Here is a 19261-nt window from a genome sequence, read left to right on the forward strand (position 1 = left end):
TTCTCTGTCTGTCCTCAAGCCTCTTGAGATGTGTGCCTAAAATAAATAACGCCGTGATGAATGGCTAAACTTGAACGACTGAGATTATTCACCTTTCTGCTGCAGGAGACAAAAGGTTTAAGTCTAAATCTGCTAACAGGTTATGGGCCCAGATAACGACGAATGATTCTCAAGTTCGGGAGTACGCGCTAAGAGTGCTAGTTAGCAGCCGCGTGTTAAAGCTAAGTTTAGCAGGGAAGCTAAAGCTAAGCTAACAGGGCGCTAAGCTGAGCTACCGGGAGCGACAACACAGAAAGACATGGCAAACTCCCACAGAAGTAAATGGCCCTCGTTCAACGGGAACGCAGAGGAATACGAGCTCTGGGAGGAAAGGATGCTGTGCTGTATGCATGGAGTAGGATTGAAAGAAACGATCCTACGAGCACCTGAGGGAGACCAGACCGCGGAGGAGCGGATCGCGGACGAGAAGCTGAACGAGGACGCATATTGTGCGTTGGCTCCACTTCTCGATAATACTAGTCTTGGACTTATATTCAGAGACACTAAGGACCAAGGCCGAGAAAGTCTCAAAGTTTTGAGAGAACACTTTATCGGTATAGGCAGACCACGGATTGTAAAACGATGACGAAGTATATTATCCGAGCGGAACAGATCATCACGGCACTCAGGAACGCTGGTGAAGCACCGAGTGAAGGATTGATGATGGCGATGGTAATGCGTGGTTTACCAGAGAAATACAAGCCGTTCACATTACTTGTGACACACGGAGATACGGAGCTGACGTTGGGACAGTTCAAGGCGAAGCTAAGGAACTTTGAGGCCGCAGAAGACACAGATTCAGCCTCGGACGAACGAGTGCTGAAGGCCCAGGCGACGCCGGGGAAAAAGCTTGCCAAACGTTTCCCCCGAGCCGAGGAAGGTGAGCGCAACGGGCTGGTGTGTTGGCGATGCGGAGAGACGGGCCACCGGAAAGACGAATGCACCAAGAGAGCGTGGTGCAGTCATTGCAAGAGCAATGGGCACACGGACAACGCGTGCACAAAGAAGAATCGTCAACAAGATGGCGCCCGGAGGGCACACGCACAAGATGGCGGCGGACATCGGACCGGTGGTGGACATGCTGCGGGACGAGACGACTGCACCTTCAAGGTGCAAACAGGAGGTGCCAGCCTACTGGGACAGCAGATGCGGACCCACCAGAAGGGATTGCTTGTCGACACGGGAGCGTCGTCGCACATAATCAACGACGAGAGAAAGTTCCAGCGTTTCGACACCAACTTCAAGCCGGAGACCCACTCCATGGAGTTAGCTGACGGGAGGCGTACTTTCGGAGTGGCACGAGCCAGAGGAAAAGCACAGGTGTGTTTGGTTGACAGCGAGGGACGACGGCGTAATGTGACCTTAAAGAACGCATTATACATCCCATCGTACCCCCAGGAACTTTTCTCCGTGAAGTCTGCAACCACCAACGGTGCTAAGGTATTCTTTAAAGAGGGTAATGATGTACTAGTATCACCTAATGGTTTGAGGTTTAATATTTATGTCCATAAGAGGATGTACTATTTACCAACCGAGTGTGATGATGATATGTGTCATGTCAGCCATGATATTCAAACATGGCATGAGATCATGGGGCACTGCAATTATGAAGACGTTTTAAAGTTGCAGGAGGTTACCGAAGGCATGCATATCAAGGGTACTAAGTGTAAACCTGCTAAAGAATGTACAGTATGTATTGAGGGGAAGTTTACACAAACAAGGAACAGGGATCCGACAGACAAGGTTAAATCACCTCTTGAGCTGGTGAATACGGATCTAGTTGGTCCAATGAACAATGTGTCCATTGATGGCTTTAAGTATTTACAGTCAATCACTGATGTGTACACAGGGGCAGTGTTCGTTTACTTCCTGAAAGCAAAGAGCGATACACCTCAAGCCACTGAGAATTATCTGGCTGATGTGGCTCCCTATGGGACGGTAAAATGCATCAGGTCGGATAATGGAACTGAGTTCACCAGTAAGCAGTTCAAAACGCTACTGAGGAAGAACAAGATAAGGCACGAGACGTCTTGTCCCTATTCACCTCACCAGAACGGTACTGCTGAAAGGGAAGGGCGCACTCTCTTTGAGATGGCCAGGTGTATGCTCATTGACAGTGAGCTACCTAAGAGTCTCTGGCATTATGCTATCCAAGAAGCAGCGCATACGAGGAACCAGTGTTTTAATAAGCACACGGGCACTACACCATACTCAGCACTTTCCGGGAAAAAGTGCAATTTGGCTAGCATGCAAAAATTTGGTGCAGTGTGCTATGCGTACCAGCAGGACAGGGGGAAGCTAGATTCTAGGTGTGAAAAGGGGCGTTTTGTCGGGCATGACAAGGGCAGTCCCGCCTACCTAATCTACTACCCCGACAGGGAGAGAGTGCAGAAACACAGGTTGGTGAAGTTTGTCACTAAGACAACTTGTGAGAGCGAGACTCAGACACAGCTGTTAGAGCTGGACCTGGAGAGAGACTCTGAGGGAGAGGTAGAGACCACACAGCCTGGTGTTGTACTGACTGACGGTCCACAGTCTGCACGAGAGGATGATGGCGAGGAGCACTCTAGGGTGACGCCACATGCCTCAGACAGTGTGAGATATCCCAGGAGGGAGCGTAAAGCACCGGGGTACCTTAAAGACTATGCTCAGGGAGAGACTGAGGAGGACGACAGTACACTCATCAGTGTAGACTATTGCTACAAAGCAATTTGTGGTGTACCTCTGACTTTTAAAGAGGCCATGACATCCACTGAATCTGGAAAATGGGGTAAAGCGATGGATGAGGAAATCAAGTCCCTTGAGGACAACCATACGTTTACCCTGACTGAATTGCCAGAAGGCAGGAAAGCAGTGGGAGGTAGATGGGTCTACTCAATTAAAGGGGACATTGACGGAAACGACAAACACAAGGCTAGGTTTGTAGCAAAAGGCTATAGTCAGCGGGCAGGAATAGATTATGGTGAAACGTTTTCACCAACAGCTAACCTGACTAGCATACGGGTGCTAATGCAGAAGGCAGCCCAAGAGGATTTGATCTTGCATCAAATGGATGTAAAAACCGCTTATCTCCATGCTCCCATCGATCGGGATATTTACATGGAACAACCTGAGGGGTATGTAAAGGAGGGAGAAAAGCTTGTATGTAAGCTGGAGAAGTCGATTTATGGCTTAAAGCAATCTGGGCGTAACTGGAACGAGATGTTGCACAAATGCTTAACGGATGACTATTTCACCCAGAACCAGGCAGACCATTGCATTTATGCAAAAGAATCTAAAGAAGCAAAAGTAATTATTGCTATCTGGGTTGATGACCTTATCATCGCAGCAAGCAACATCGAGTGTCTAGAGAAAGTAAAAAGCATGCTTTCTAACAAATTCAAGATGAAGGATTTGGGGAGGGTAAAGCACTTTTTGGGGATGGATTTCAACCAGTCGAATGACTGCGTTACAGTATCTCAAAGTAAATATGTTTCAAAGATACTGGAACGTTTTGATATGAGCGAGTGTAGGGTGAGAGAGACACCTTGTGATCAAAAGTTGGACTACACCGAAGACGCGCCCAAGATGGCAGATGTGACGATGTACAGAGAGGCTGTCGCTAGCCTTATCTACCTGACGACCTGTACACGTCCAGACTTGTGTTTTGTGGTAGGAAAACTATCACAGAATTTTGCGGAACCTTCAGATGAACATTGGGTTACCGTGAAACGTGTGTTGCGTTATCTCAGGGGGACCTCAGATAAACAGCTCTGTTTCAAAAAGAGCAGCGAGCAACTGGGTCTAGTGGCATATACAGGACTGTCTCAGAAAATTAGAATATTGTGATAAAGTTCTTTATTTTCTGTAATGCAATTAAAAAAACAAAAATGTCATACATTCTGGATTCATTACAAATCAACTGAAATATTGCAAGCCTTTTATTATTTTAATATTGCTGATTATGGCATACAGCTTAAGAAAACTCAAAAATCCTATCTCAAAAAATTAGAATAGTTCCTCAGACCAAGTAAAAAAAAAAGATTTATAACAGCAAAACACAATCAAACATTTGAAAATGTCCATTAATGCACTCAGTACTTGGTTGGGAATCCTTTTGCACGGATTACTGCATCAATGCGGCGTGGCATGGAGGCAATCAGCCTGTGGCATTGCTGAGGTGTTATGGATGCCCAGGATGCTTCAATAGCGGCCTTTAGCTCATTAGCATTGTTGGGTCTGGTGTCTTTCAGCTTCTTCTTCACAATACCCCACATATTCTCTATGGGGTTCAGGTCAGGGGAATTTGCAGGCCAATCGAGGACAGTAATGCCATGGTCAGTACACCAGTTACTGGTGGTTTTGGCACTGTGGGCAGGTGCCAGATCATGCTGGAAAATGAATTCCTCATCTCCATAGAGCTTTTCAGCAGACGGAAGCATGTAGTGCTCTAAAATCTCTTGGTACACAGCTGCATTTACTCTGGGCTTGATGAAACACAGTGGACCAACACCAGCAGCTGACATGGCTCCCCAAACCATCGCTGACTGTGGGAACTTCACACTGGATTTCAAGCAACTTGGATTTTGCTCCTCTCCAGCCTTTCTCCAGACTCTGGCGCCTTGACTTCCAAATGAAATACAAAACTTGCTTTCGTCTGAAAAGAGGACTTTGGACCACTGTGCAACTGTCCAGTGCTTCTTTTCCTTAGCCCAAGTCAGACGCCTCTTCCGTTGTCTTGAGTTCAGAAGTGGCTTGACCATGGGAATACGGCTATTGTAGCCCATTTCCCGGACACGTCTGTGAACAGTGACTTTTGATACCTGGACTCCAGCTTCAGTCCACTGTCTTTGAAGCTCCCCCAAATTCTGGAAGCGACTCTTCTTCACAATGCTGTTAAGGCTGCGGTCATCTCTCTTGGTTGTGCAGCGTTTCCTGCCACATTTCCCCCTTCCAACAGACTTTTTGTGGATGTGCTTTGAAACTGCACTCTGTGAACAGCTTGCTCTTTGAGAAATTTCTTTTTGTGTCTTACCCTCCTGATGGAGGGTGTCAATGACGGTCCTCTGGACAGCAGTCAGATCAGCAGTCTTCCCCATACTTGTGATTTAGTTTACTGAACCAAGCTGAGTGTTTTTCAAGGCTCAGGAAACCCTTGCAGGTGTTTCGAGTTAATTAGACGATTCAAGTGATTCGTTGAACACCCTACTAGTATACTTTTTCATGATATTCTAATATTTAGAGATAGGATATTTGAGTTTTCTTAAGCTGTATGCCATAATCAGCAATATTAAAATAATAAAAGGCTTGCAATATTTCAGTTGATTTGTAATGAATCCAGAATGTATGACATTTTTGTTTTTTTAATTGCATTACAGAAAATAAAGAACTTTATCACAATATTCTAATTTTCTGAGACAGTCCTGTAGTGACGCTGACTGGGCTGCAGATACAGGCGACAGACGCAGTACGACAGGGTATTGTGTGGGCTTGACCAAAGACAGTTCACTTGTCTCTTGGAGAAGCAAGAAACAACCCACAGTAGCATTGTCGACATGCAAGGCTGAGTACATGGCGCTTGCTTTAACAATACAAGAGTGTATCTACTTGGAGCACCTGCTGGCAGGTATGGATACCTATGTGTACAGGAAGACAGTCATCAATGAGGACAATCAGGGGACGATGGCATTAGTCAGGAATCCGGTGTGTAGGCAAAGGTGTAAACACGTGGACATCAAGTACCACTTCATCAGGTCTACCATAAGGGAAGAAAAGATGTCTTTGATTTATTGCCCTACGGACGACATGGTAGCAGATGTCATGACTAAACCTGTGTCCAAAATAAAACTGAAAAAGTTTGCAGTTGCTATGTTTGGTGCATAAAAAAAAAAAAAATGTTTTGAAGAAATCCACATTGGAGTGTACCATGTATTCCATTTGTTTTGTTATAAATATGAACAGATGTACAGAAGCACATAAGTAATAAGTGGGAGTGTTAGAATATGACATAGATATATGTATATTGTATATGACTTATATTATTACTGTGCACCACATTGTCTATGTAAGTAGCTGCGACTACTAACTGTGTTCATTGGTTAGCTGCTGTACCACATGATTGATGATGTCACTACCTAGGGTATAAGACCGTTGGAAGTCACGCCCCTTCTCTGTCTGTCCTCAAGCCTCTTGAGATGTGTGCCTAAAATAAATAACGCCGTGATGAATGGCTAAACTTGAACGACTGAGATTATTCACCTTTCTGCTGCAGGAGACAAAAGGTTTAAGTCTAAATCTGCTAACACTTGCCACGGCAAGTTGTGGCATCTGTGGCATATACTTGTGGGAGATGCCACAAATGCCAAGGCACATGCCACGGCGATTAGTGGCAACACCCATTGTGTTCTAGTATGATAAATAAAATAACATTGTACCTTGAAAATCAATGCATTCGTTCATTTGACAAGTTGGTGGTTTTAGGTAGGCTATACAGCGACCCCTGGCGGTTCTAGTGTGAAGTAAAAGTAGAAGTAGCCAACCTAAATGTTGGAATACTCTGTTACAAGTAAAAGTCATGCATTCAAATGTTACTCAAGTAAAAGCGCAAAAATGATTAGCATAACAATATACTTAAAGTGCATATTACATGTTTTCATTATAATGATTGATCATGAAAGTGTTCTCAAAGCTGGTAAAGGTGCAGCGAGTTTGAATGACTTTGTATACTGTAGTAGGGTATCTTGTGAATTTACTCCAGGAGTAACTATAAAGTCTGATTTAAGACTTGATTATATGTATCATCATCAATCAGAATCTGTAGTAAGTAACTAAAGGTAGCGTATTAAATAAATGTACGGGAGTAGGCTACAATTACAAAATGTACCTCTGAATTGTAGTGGGGTAAGTAGCCTACTACGTAACATACTATTTACATACTACATTTGCCACGGAAGGCGAGTGGCAGCTACCGTAAACCTTCTCTTAACTCTTAACTTGTGGCATTTACTTGCCACGGCAAGTTGTGGCACATACTTGCCACGGCAAGTTGTGGCATATATAAGTTGTGGCATATACTTGCCACGGCAAGTTGTGGCATGGTTGTGGCATATACTTGCCACGGCAAGTTGTGGTATCTGTGGCATATACTTGCCACAGATACCACATCTGTGGCATATACTTGCCACAGATACCACGGAGTAGCGGCCTCCGTGGCAGATGCCGGAAGTACTTGCCACTGCCCGCAGATGCCACGAAATGCGCTTGCTGTCTCTCAGGGAGAGGGTGACGAGCCTATAACTTTGGTCATGAAGAAAATGTTTCTCTGTTGTCCACGTTCATAAAGCATAAAACAACAGCATCAGAGCACGGTGCAGAGTCTCTAGATGAGTTTACAGTAGTCCGTCGTTTTTATTATACATCCATTGTAGTCCGCTGTATAGAAAACGGTAGTTTTCATAGTTTCCCCACAGCAGCAGACGCACTTTTATGAAGTCCGCTGGCGCATCATAAACACGTCGGATAGTGAAAGTGCAGTCAAATTCTCTAAAGTACCACAGTCTCTTCTCCTAAATCCTTTTGAATTCTCCTATCCACTATCCCTTAACCCCGTGATGTTTCACACAGAGGTCAAGGGATAGACGATAGGGATCTTTGGACTATTTGACTGCAACCCTAGAGCAATTATCTGAGCCGGCCCGGGTCAGATAATTGGATGGCCTACCTGCCTGTCAGCCTTCCATCTCGTGCACAAACTTATCTCGTGACCTCATTGGTCATGTGCGCGTTCGTGTTGGAGGAGGGGTTTCTTAAGGAAGTCTGCAGGAAGGGGCGATTTTTTTCGGCTGCGTACTTTCAAATTCTAGCGCACTCGAGCTGGTTTCTCCATGCTTACCTACCCTACCTTTAAAGGCCGCTACACACCAACCTGGGATCAAAGAACGTTCAACATGTTGAATCGGCCGCGGGAGGTGTGAAAATGTGCCGTAAAGCAACAACGGTGCGGGACACACCGTTGTTGCCCGACTGCCTCTGACGGCCTCTGAATCCCAAAATCAGATAGGTGTGTCAGGGCCTTAAGGGGCCCGCTAGCAAAAAATAAATGAAAAAAATCTCAGTACACCGTCGCCGTGATAAGTATGTTTAATTAATTGTGTTAATATGCCTAGATTGCCTACTCTCAAAGTCATGTATTATATTATTGAGTCAATAATATAACACATTAACCGTGCTTTACCTGAACCTCATCATGACACTAGAGAGGACGGCAGGATTGTAATTTCCCTTGTTCAGTGAATGCAACAGAGGCAAGACACCAGACCAACCAGAGAGTTGAATGAACCTATCCTGTGAGCTGTGACAATGTTCAAACTGTCAGTCGGACTCAGAGTTTTTGAAGATGGACATAAGAACATTTTTTCTTAAAAAAGACGAAAATTCTCAAGTGGTGGTTCACACAACAACCACAGAGCCACCACTTGAGCCAGGTAAACAAGGTATGTAAATGTCAGTAAACTTCCAAGTTATGCGAACATGTAAGCAAAGCATAAATTACATCTACGTTGACGTTACTTTGAATCGCGGGGGTAAGCTAAAGCTAGCCAGATATATTAAATAAACACTTTGTCATACAATCTAAATGTAATGTTTTTTAGCGTTACCTGGTGATTTCAAAGAAAGCTCTCTGGGAAATGTTGACTTACTGTTCGACATGAAGCTAGAAGCTACCTTACAGTTGATCCGGAGTCCTGTCAGTTAAAGTGTTTCATAGTTACAGTAGCTTAACTAAGCATCAACCTAGCACTGAAATATATGGATGTTATGTGACAGTATTTCTGAGAAAAAGTCAGCTGAAATGGTGGCATAGTTGCCACTGCTTTACATGTCAACAGCATGTTTGAACGTATTTGCAGCAGTAAATGTGGCTGTTTGGCCACTGCCATAACAACACCTGAATTTAAATGAGCAACCTCTTTTTGTGACAGATTTTTGCAAGAAATTATAATTCTTCTGAATGATATTCCTATTGACAGCTAGTTTCTATGTGAACATTATGAGATGGACAGCCAGAGAATAAATGAAAAACAGTGATGAAATACTATATGACAAAACAAGAATACAGTTTAAGTGATTTGTAAAATATCCATAAAGAAGAAAATCTGTATACAGTTCTGTTTCATATGGGTGTTGAGAGATGTATCCATAGATCTCTTAATTTTGCTCTCAAAGTGCACCAGATTGATACTTTTAACTTCAATATTTAAAAAAAAAAAAATCCCGGAGGAGCGTGTCCCCGGACCCCCCTAGAGGAGGTTAGGTCCACGGTGTTTACATGCTTATTTATACAATATGTGTGCTTATGCTAACATCATAAGACAAAAGTTGGTTCCGTGTTGTGTGTAGTGAGAACGCGCTAGAGTGAGGGGGGCCGCCAAGCCAAAGCTTGCTTAGGGCCTCCAAAAGTCTAGGGCTGGCCCTGCACCAACCTGAGTAGGGCGCCGCAAATGCCCGACTGCCTCTGGCGGCCTCTGACGGCCTCTGACTCCCAAAATCGGGTTGGTGTGTCAGGGCCTTAAGACATTCATAAATCATATTATGTGCTCAGGGCATCTCCAAATAAAAACATCATGCAGATTTGCTGAAATCTCTGGAAAGCAAAACTGTAAGCATAATGTTAGTGAAGAAATGTTTGTTAGCCTGAAAGGTTTCTTAACAAAATCCTTAATTATCACTTTTATAACTTTAAACTTGCCACCATTGTCCAGAAAGCCATATAAGGAAAGTTTGTTGAGTTTATCAACAGCAATGTAGATACAGGAAGCTGTGCAGGGGAGACTGGGGTTGCTTGGCAGACTTTTCCCTCTGCTGGTTGGTTATTTGTCTAACCAGCAGAAATGTAACGTTTATGTAACATCTATTTTACTGTACGCATTTAAAAAAAAAAGAAGCAAATAGGTCATTATGTACACGTTTATGAGTTGAAAAACATTACAAATTACCTGCAAATATAAACCATTTACATTTTCAAGCATTTTTTCAGTTACAAAGTCTAATTACATTTGCCTTTGACCATTTCAAGTGATAATAATGATCAACTACGATATAAATATAAAATATTGTCTTTAATTGTTCAAAACTGTTTGAAATCTCTGAAAATGTCACATCAAAAATAAACATAAACAGTATCATTAGTGGGCAAATGTGCAAACAAATCCCGATATCAGTTTTCAAACAAGCCCCACTAACACTCGATTAAACTCTGTGATGAAATTATGTTAGCTATCATCTATTGCCATCAGCATTTAATTGATTCCTTTGTGTATTAACTAGAAGTAAGACAATTTCAATATCTCCAACTAACACACCATTATTATATGTTCATTCCTCAGACCACTTCCATACTTCTGATTCCATTTTTGTGTCGTGACCTTCAAAGGACCATAACAGAGTTGTGTGTCAGCCAACCCTGGTCTCATAGTCTGTATGGTTCATCTGTTTTTTGGTTTTTAAGCATGTATAATAAATTATGTTACTCATTCATGCAGGTAACTTTAACATACTTGCATAAGCCATCATGTGAAGAACATTATAGAGTGGAGTTACGTGCAAGAAGGGTCCCCTCTGTCATTGGATGGCACGGGAGTATATATTGATGTGTGGGTTTCATATGTTCCTCCCAGTTCAATTAGACTGCATCGTTGAGAGAGAGAGAGTTATTTTGTTCATCACCACTGTCTCATTCCTGTGGCTTCTTTGACGACGTAAGTACAGATGTTGGCTTCAGGATTGATGTAGATAGTAAATCTGAATTCAATTCACTATAGCTGCTGAACTAGAATGAACTTTCATTCGAAAACCTAGTACTTATGGAGTTAAATATTAAATGTAATTTCTCATCATTTTAAAAAGCTGCATTTTGCACATAAAGACAGCATGGGATTTTTTATTTTATTTCCCTCTTTATTGTATGTCGCATTGTATTAATTATGTTTAAAAGAAATGTATTTTTATTAATAAAAGTTAGCTTTTTTGTGTACAAAATACAAAAACATACTTTAATTAATTATTTCTGTGGATAGATAGACAATAAGGTCACATGCAACTAAACTATGTGACATTTCCCCAGGGATCAATGTCGTGCCAGTTTTTAAAGGACCAGGCCCAGCACACGCACCAGTTGATGGAAACATATTTCAGACCTTTACATCTTCATTAAGGGCACCGGTGGAGTTAAAGGGCACACATCTGAAATGGGCGACCCTCAACAAAAGGACCACAAGCACGGAAAGACTACTACCTCCAAATCTAAACAAATGAAGCACCATCACCAAAATCAAGGCCATCGTCATCCTCAAAAGTTACTTCAGTCAGATTACAATGAAAGCCCTGAGTAAGTCCGTTTTTTGAACTGTATATTGCCTTTCCTTATGTATAAATGATGTGATTAATATTAGACTGAACTATGATGTGTAAATATTTACCTTTTATTTTATTTGTTTTGGGTCAATTGTGCACTATGAGGGCATTCATAGTGAAATATAATCTACTCATAATGCTTTACTCATAATCAAATAACATACTTTATCAACAAACATTGTAATTTAAATGTCTAATTAATTCACTTTAGTAGTTATAATAATAATACACTTTATTTATATAGCACCATTCAAAACATAGTACCAAAGTGCTTTCACTTAAAAATACACAAAGAGCAGTACTTTAGTACATCTACTTAGTTACTTTACACCACTGATGATAAGTGATTATTATGTCTGAACAGGCATTTGACTTTACTGACCATCAGCAATTAAATGTTATGAGGATGGATGCACAATTATGGATGCATACGTTTTTACTTCCTTACAGTTGATTGGTGTGTAACTAGTCGAAAGCATCCATGAGACCCTTATGTAGTTCATTCAATAAGTCACACTATTGACATATCCTCGTTTTGCTATCCTTGGAAGTCTTTATAACATGTATTTACACGTGTTTTCTTTTTAAAATAGCACCCAATCAACAGCAGAGGAAAGCATTTTCACTGATCATCTGCCCGACCATCAGCGTCATGAAGACAAGACTCAACATCATCACCATCACAAACACAACCATCGTCATGCTTCTCTTTCAGAAACCTCATTGAGTTCCTCCTCTGGTTCCTCCTCATCCTCATCCTCATCCTCTTCTTCATTGTCTTCATCATCATCATCATCAACATCTACACCCTCCTCTTCTTCTCCCTCTTCCTCCTCCCCTTCCTTTTCTTCCTCCTCTTCAAAATCCTCCTCTTCCACTAGCCTGTCCTCTGATACCAGCAGTAAGTGTTCAGACAGACATCAAATTAAGAAGCCCCAGCATTCACAGTCCTGCACTGACATTTCCAGGAAGTATTTTGAAGGTGATGACACAGCCCCTTTGATAGATAAAAGAGGGCATCAAAATAGGCTCTCTGCCAAACAAAGAAAGGATAAAGACAAGTCATCTCACAGTGGCACCCAAGGCACTCTTAAGAAGAAACAGAGGACTACAAAAGGCTTGGGAAAAGATGGGAGTTTCCGCAAAGCAAAATCAATGGAGGCTCTCACTAGACCCAAAAAGAGAGATTTGCACGGAAATGAAGATGGAAATGAACATGGAAATGAACATGATGGGACAAAAGGTGAAGCCACGAAGAATGTAATGAAGGAAAAAAAGGATTTCTCTGCCTTTCTGAATGAGATCACTCGACAGGTGCTCAGCCCTATGAGACTCAGCACTCTTGGAGTTAAAGATGCCAAAAAAACCTACAGTCCAGGACATGTCTCTGTTAGATCAAGTAGGGCGTCCAAACCTGAGAAACACAAACAGCCGAGAAGTCGGCTTGCCAGTAGAACCTCAGTTACCTCCAGCAAGTTCTCCCATACCGGCAAGCACTCCTCTCATCTTTCTCACTCTCAAGAACATCAACGACACCACTCAACAGACTCACCTCTTAACCTGAGTCGCTCCCAATCACCGTCTAGTGAGCACTACCATCACCGTCACCAAGGACACCATCACAGTTCTAGTCATCATCATCATCATCACCATGGTAAATGCAACACCCATAGACATCACCATCATCACAAAACCCACCACAGCCCAAACCAACACCATGGAGAGCATCACAGTGCGATTCTTCAACCTCACCGGGGCAAACATCGTAGCCCTTCTAGTCGTCATCACCATGGCCAACACCGTGACCATGCTCATCACCAACAACACAGTTCAAGTCACCATCACCATACCAACCACCCCAAAATTAAACACCCTACAAAATCAGGTCACCATGGAGATCACCACAGTAAATCTCATTGGCACCACCATAGAGACGACCACAGCAAAGTTAATCAGCGTCACCATGGAGACCACCAAAGTGAATTGCATCAGGATCACCAAGGAGACCAAAGTGATTCAAATCCCGATCACCATGGAGACCACCACAGTGAAGCAAACCAGCTTTCCCATAGAAACCATCATATTGAATCAAATCAGCATCACCATGGAGACCACAAGAGTTCGGGCCATCTGCATCACCATGGAGACCACCACAGTGAATCCCATCACCATGAAGACCACCACAGTGAATCACATCTGCGTCACCATGGAGACAACAACAGTGAACTTCATCACCATCGAGACCTCCCCAATGAATCCCATCACCATGGAGACCAGCACAGTGAATCGCATCCGCGTCACCATGGAGAACATAACAGCAAAACTATTCCGCATCACCATGGAGACCATCACAGCACAACTCTTCCGCGTCACCATGGAGACCATCACACCAAAACTCTTCTGCATGACCATGGAGACCATCACAGCACAACTCTTCCGCGTCAGCATGGAGACCATCACAGTAAAACTCTTCCGCGTCACCACGTAGACCATCTCAGCAAAACTCTTCCGCAACACCATGGAGACCATCACAACAAAACTCTTCCACATCACCATGGAGACCATGACAGTGAATCTCATCAGCATCACCAGGAAGACCACCACAGTGAATCAAATCACCATGGAGACCACCAAAGTGAATTGCATCACCATGGAGATCACCACAGTGAATCACATCACCACGGAGACGACCACCACAGTGAATCACATCACCACGAAGACCACCACAGTGAATCGCATCTGCGTCAACATGGAGACAACAACAGTGAACTTCATCACCATGGAGACCTCCCCAATGAATCCCATCACCATGGAGACCAGCACAGTGAATCGCATCCGCGTCACCATGGAGAACATAACAGCAAAACTAGTCCGCATCACCATGGAGACCATCACAGCACAACTCTTCCGCATCACCATGGAGGCTATCCAACCAAAACTCTTCCGCATGACCATGGAGACCATCACAGCACAACTCTTCCGCGTCAGCATGGAGACCATCACAGTAAAACTCTTCCGCATCACCACGGAGACCATCTCAGCAAAACTCTTCCGCAACACAGTGAATCACATCGGCATCACCATGGAGACCAACATAGTTCTGGCCCTCTGCATCACCATGGAGACCAGAACAGTGAATCCCATCACCATGGAGACCACCACAGTTCAGGCCATCTACAACATGGAGACCATCAAAATCCATCACATCCACATCACCATGGAGAACACCACAATGAATCACATCACCATGGAGACCACCACAGTACTGGCCATCCCCATCACCATGGAGACCACCACAGTGAATTGCATCCACATCACCATGGAGACCACCACAGTGAATTGCATCCACATCACCATGGAGACCACCACAATGAATCAGATCCGCATCACCATGGAGACCACCACAGTACTGGCCATCCCCATCACTGTGGAAACCACCACAGTGAATTGCATCCCCATCATAATGGAGACCACCACAATAAATCCCATCCGCATCACCATGGAGGCCACCACAGTGCAGGACATCTTCATCACCATGGAGATCAACACAGTGAATCGCACCAGCATCACCATGTTGATTACCATAGCACAAGGCATAACCAAGGACATCACCCTGAATCACATCTCAACCATCCCCAATCCAAAAAAAAAGATCTTGACCATGATGATCTTAATGATCCTGATGATCACAACGTTCATTTAGAGCAGCATTCTGCTGGCAGCCCAGCTCTCTCCAGCATTGCAGATTTACCCAGGAGTACTAGCAGCCCCTCCAGTCAGGATGAGGAACAGACAAGCTGCACTGGCTCATCGTTACATAAAGTATGACATTCACTTGGGTTAAGCATATACTCATTAATTAAATCCCCTATACCAGTATTTCCATAAAGTAATTATTGGTAAATCAATATGCTTGATAACATTCTTATATAATAATGTTCCACTCATTTGCTTGTTTATTGATTTGGGCACCAGTGTGCATGTAACCGTGAACTCTAGATTAAAGTTAAATTACAGAACAATAGATTGGTTATCATGTACAAATCAATGGTAATCATAATTGACATTCCACATTTTTCTTTTTTTCACATTTCTTTAAATGTATTCTTTTGTCATGAGCAATAGTATTTCTGATTGTAATGTCTAAAGTTTTATTTTTTCCTTTCACTCAGGAAAAGAAACATGGACTGGGTAAAATCATGTAAGTGTGTTATAGTTATTTTGGGATTGTGAATGGTAATATTCCAACCATGACCATGATAGTGTCCATAGAGTTATTGGTTGCTCACTCAAATTGTTTTGGAAGTGACTATCGTAAAAAAAACATTGACCTGTGTAATGTACATCCAATGTGTAAAATGAGAGTGTGGAGTGATGACAGAATAGATTAAAAAGTACATATAATGCTAATTTCCATGCTTTAATATTAAAAAAGCTCTTTATTTTTCTCATAAGAGGTGCTGCCTGTTCTGCAGCACCTCTTTTCACCCTCCGTCTGAATCCAGAGCCCAGTCTGCTCTGATTAGTTAGCTGGCCAGCTCTGTTGTGATTGTTCCGCCCCTTAGCCTATCACGTACAATATGTTGGAGCCCTAACCAATATTAGCATGAGTGATGTCACTATGTTACAGAAGTAAAAAAAGGAGTCCAATGGAGGCGTTTCAGGAAGGGGGGGAGTGTGTGGTAGAGAAACTCCCTCTGGAAGGAACTTTGCGATTTTAGCCTTTCCAGACCATTTACATGCATGCAAACCTATATTACACAGGAAAGGGAAAACCCCAAAAGGCGAAATGGGGCCCCTTTAAGAATTATTAAATTAATCCATCAAATGCTCATTCACATTTTCCTCAGTTTGGATTCTCTTTTGTGAAACTGTCCTGATAGGATCCTACAGGAGCAGAATGAAGGTCTGCATAAGACTTTGCTGAAGACCGCAGTGAGGATGGAGTGTTTAGGAGAGGAATTCATGAGCAGCCAGAAGCTTTTGGAGGCAGAACTTCAGAGGACACGTATGGAGCTTAGCACCATTACAGAGAAGTTTGGGAGGTAATGAATGTGCAAAAATATTTTGTTCTTCTGATTTTAACCTCCTTCGCTCCCGACACATATCATAAGTCATCTTAGTATTTTTTCTTAAGGGAAGGAGGTCGTTTGTAGCAAATGCAAAAAAGTTACTTTGATTATTTCTTACTATGTTATTTATATGGTGCCAAACACTTGACACTGCTTAATTAGCACACTATCAGTGTGTAGACGGTTTGGGGTTCCACAAATTGTATTTAATAAGCTTAATAAATTAACCAAAAACATGAAGTTGGGTTCATGCAGCTCCCTTCAATAACATGTAGTTGCAATGTATTTGTCCAAACAATGGAAATATATGCAATTTCAGAGATCTAAAAGAGTTAACATTTTAATAAAAGTGAATAAGAATTACAAAGCCAATCATCCGTTTTCAAAAAATAAATAGATTTTTTTTCAAATTTCGGATCTAAGATGATGCACAGCTATTACTTAACCCTAACATGTGTGTATACTGCAATCTATTGTTGAGTAACTTTTTTCTGTCTTCCTTTAAATCATTTCAGACTACATGAAAACTGCTCCTCAACACAACAGACTAATAGTGTTCCAGAGAATAAGCTTCAGTCAGCGGTAAGATTGGAAGACTTTCTATGCTTCTTGTGCGTGAGCTTAAGTATTTAGAATCATCAAAATGACTGTAAAACATGTCAAAGTTCTTGTACGATTCTTGGGAGGGGACGTAGTGTACATTAACCCCTTACTAATGACCTGCGACAACCGTGCTTCCTGTGCTCTCTCTGTCAGGCTCAGGGTATGGAAGGAGAATGTGAGAGGTTGAACCAGCGTATTTCTGCACTGACGGAGCACCTCGCTGATGCAAAATTTGCCAACAGTGTGGAAAAATTCAATGTAAGATCTTTACCTCAGTAAATATACATAGTGAAAAAATATGTTACCTCTGCATTATTTAATCAATACAAATCTATCTGCAATCTCTACTTGATGAAGATAACTTCTGTGCTCCACAACCCTGAACTCTAATTCAGTTAGGTGATGCCATGAATCAGGTGGTTTCTCCTATCACCCCCCCTCCGGCTGAGTTCATGGACATCCATGACTACGACAACACCAACCCTGGAGGGCAGGACCAATGTCTGGGGCCAGTTCCAGAGGAGGAAGAATCTGACTGGTCAGAGATAGGAGATGATACCCCACGATTTATACTGACAGGATCCAACAGAGGTCAGGTATGGAGACACCGGGATGCAGATATGGACAAAGACAGCGAGTCAGGTGGTGAGGAAATCCTCAGACGCCAAATGCAGATACCTCATCTGCAGTTCACCATCCACAATGAGAATCTGTCTGAAGCTTTGACAGGTGAAGGCACTTACAGGATCACCACCAGTCCAAACGTTGGCTCCGCCATCCTGATACGGTCTGCTAGCCTTGAGGAAATCCCACTGGCACGCCATCATATGAAGAAGGAGCTAAGGGGCACGGAGGCCATGATGGACCTCCACCACCAAGGGGGCGAGGCCGTCGAAGATTTAGATAATGAGATCATTCATCACTGGAGAACCAGCAACGAGAGGGACGTGGCTGTTGTGAGGCCGTCAGAGGCAGATCTAGCCAGCCTGCAGTCAGCAGAGCGGATGCTCAACCACTTCATAGGTGGACCGCAGGCTGGAGTAGAGCAGGGGCAGGGCAGGGCCGAGGTGCACGCCTGGACAGACGAGGGGATAAAAGCAGAGCGAACAAAGCTGTGACAGAAACATGAAGGCCCTGTTCACTGTGTCAAAACACATAGTACTTTTAGCGATATATTTATTAGTAAAGTTCAATTAAGCTCTTTCTTTCACGGGTTCAGTGGTTCTGCCCCGCTAATTAACATGTGTTTGGATTCAACTTAACCTTTTAATTAAAAATGTTTCAGTAGTTTTCTGAGGAGCTCCCCCCACAGCTTTAGGACTTCCTTAAAGAGACAGCCACTAAAAATGAGTGTTAAGAGACCAGAGGGTGAATGGAGGTGTATTCAGGATTGCATCGTTAAAGAAATAACATTTGAACACTAAAGCATGATAGAATGTTCCCTTAAAAATGCTAAATAGAAGATGTAACCCCCAAGTCCCCTTTACCTCTTTTGGGTTCCTCATTTGTTTCTCAAAAAATATTTAAAATAAGATAGAAAATTGTATTACAGCGTATAAATTCAACCCCTATTCATGACTGTACTTTTCTGTAACTTGAAAAATCCCTTTAGATTTAGTCATTTAATGGAACCTTTTATTTTTTTAGTATAATCATCGATATAAGCATGTCGTTTCATGTCTTTAATCTGTTTGCTTTTTGCATGTAACATTATGTAATCATAAAATATTTTTCTTCTTTTGTAGGTAGCCTCAATTATGCATCGTTGAATGCTATATAAATATATATACTTCAAGTAATCTAAAAGAAAAAGAAAATCCAGTGCTTTCTTGTTAATCCATTTGTTGTTGTCTTAGCGTGTAGCATATAACAAAATGTAAACTTATAAATATAAAATACGTTTAAATATGTGTATATGCAAAACTTATTTCCTCAGGTTACATTCATTCACCTTTTAAAATAAATTCTTGCAAATAAACAAATTTTACAAGCTTGTGTAAATGTCATCCATGTACCATGGTCAATGTAACATCTTATAAACAAAATGAAGAATCAATTAAACATAATGTCAGCTGTTTGCTTTATTTTTAATCAACTTTCTTTTGAAAGTTTGTCTTGATAAATACATAGAATGATAGAAGATGGACAACAGAGTG

The 19261-nt window shown here is 42.4% G+C and overlaps 1 protein-coding gene across 1 annotated transcript; it reads left to right on the forward strand.

Annotated features, from left to right (window-relative positions):
* The first annotated feature begins 9986 nt into the window (after window positions 1-9986).
* Window positions 9987-19034, forward strand: LOC307019840 (uncharacterized protein). The gene is made up of 7 exons (XM_079650944.1): window positions 9987-11404; window positions 12024-15252; window positions 15603-15631; window positions 16314-16475; window positions 17018-17084; window positions 17259-17363; window positions 17501-19034. The coding sequence occupies exons 1-7, from the start codon at window positions 11265-11267 to the stop codon at window positions 18221-18223; spliced, it is 4455 nt and encodes a 1484-aa protein (XP_079507070.1). The 5' UTR covers window positions 9987-11264; the 3' UTR covers window positions 18224-19034.
* The last annotated feature ends 227 nt before the right edge of the window (window positions 19035-19261 follow it).

Source organism: Notothenia rossii (genome assembly GCF_949606895.1).
Source record: "Notothenia rossii genome assembly, chromosome: 9".
In the NCBI taxonomy this organism is placed as follows: domain Eukaryota; kingdom Metazoa; phylum Chordata; class Actinopteri; order Perciformes; family Nototheniidae; genus Notothenia; species Notothenia rossii.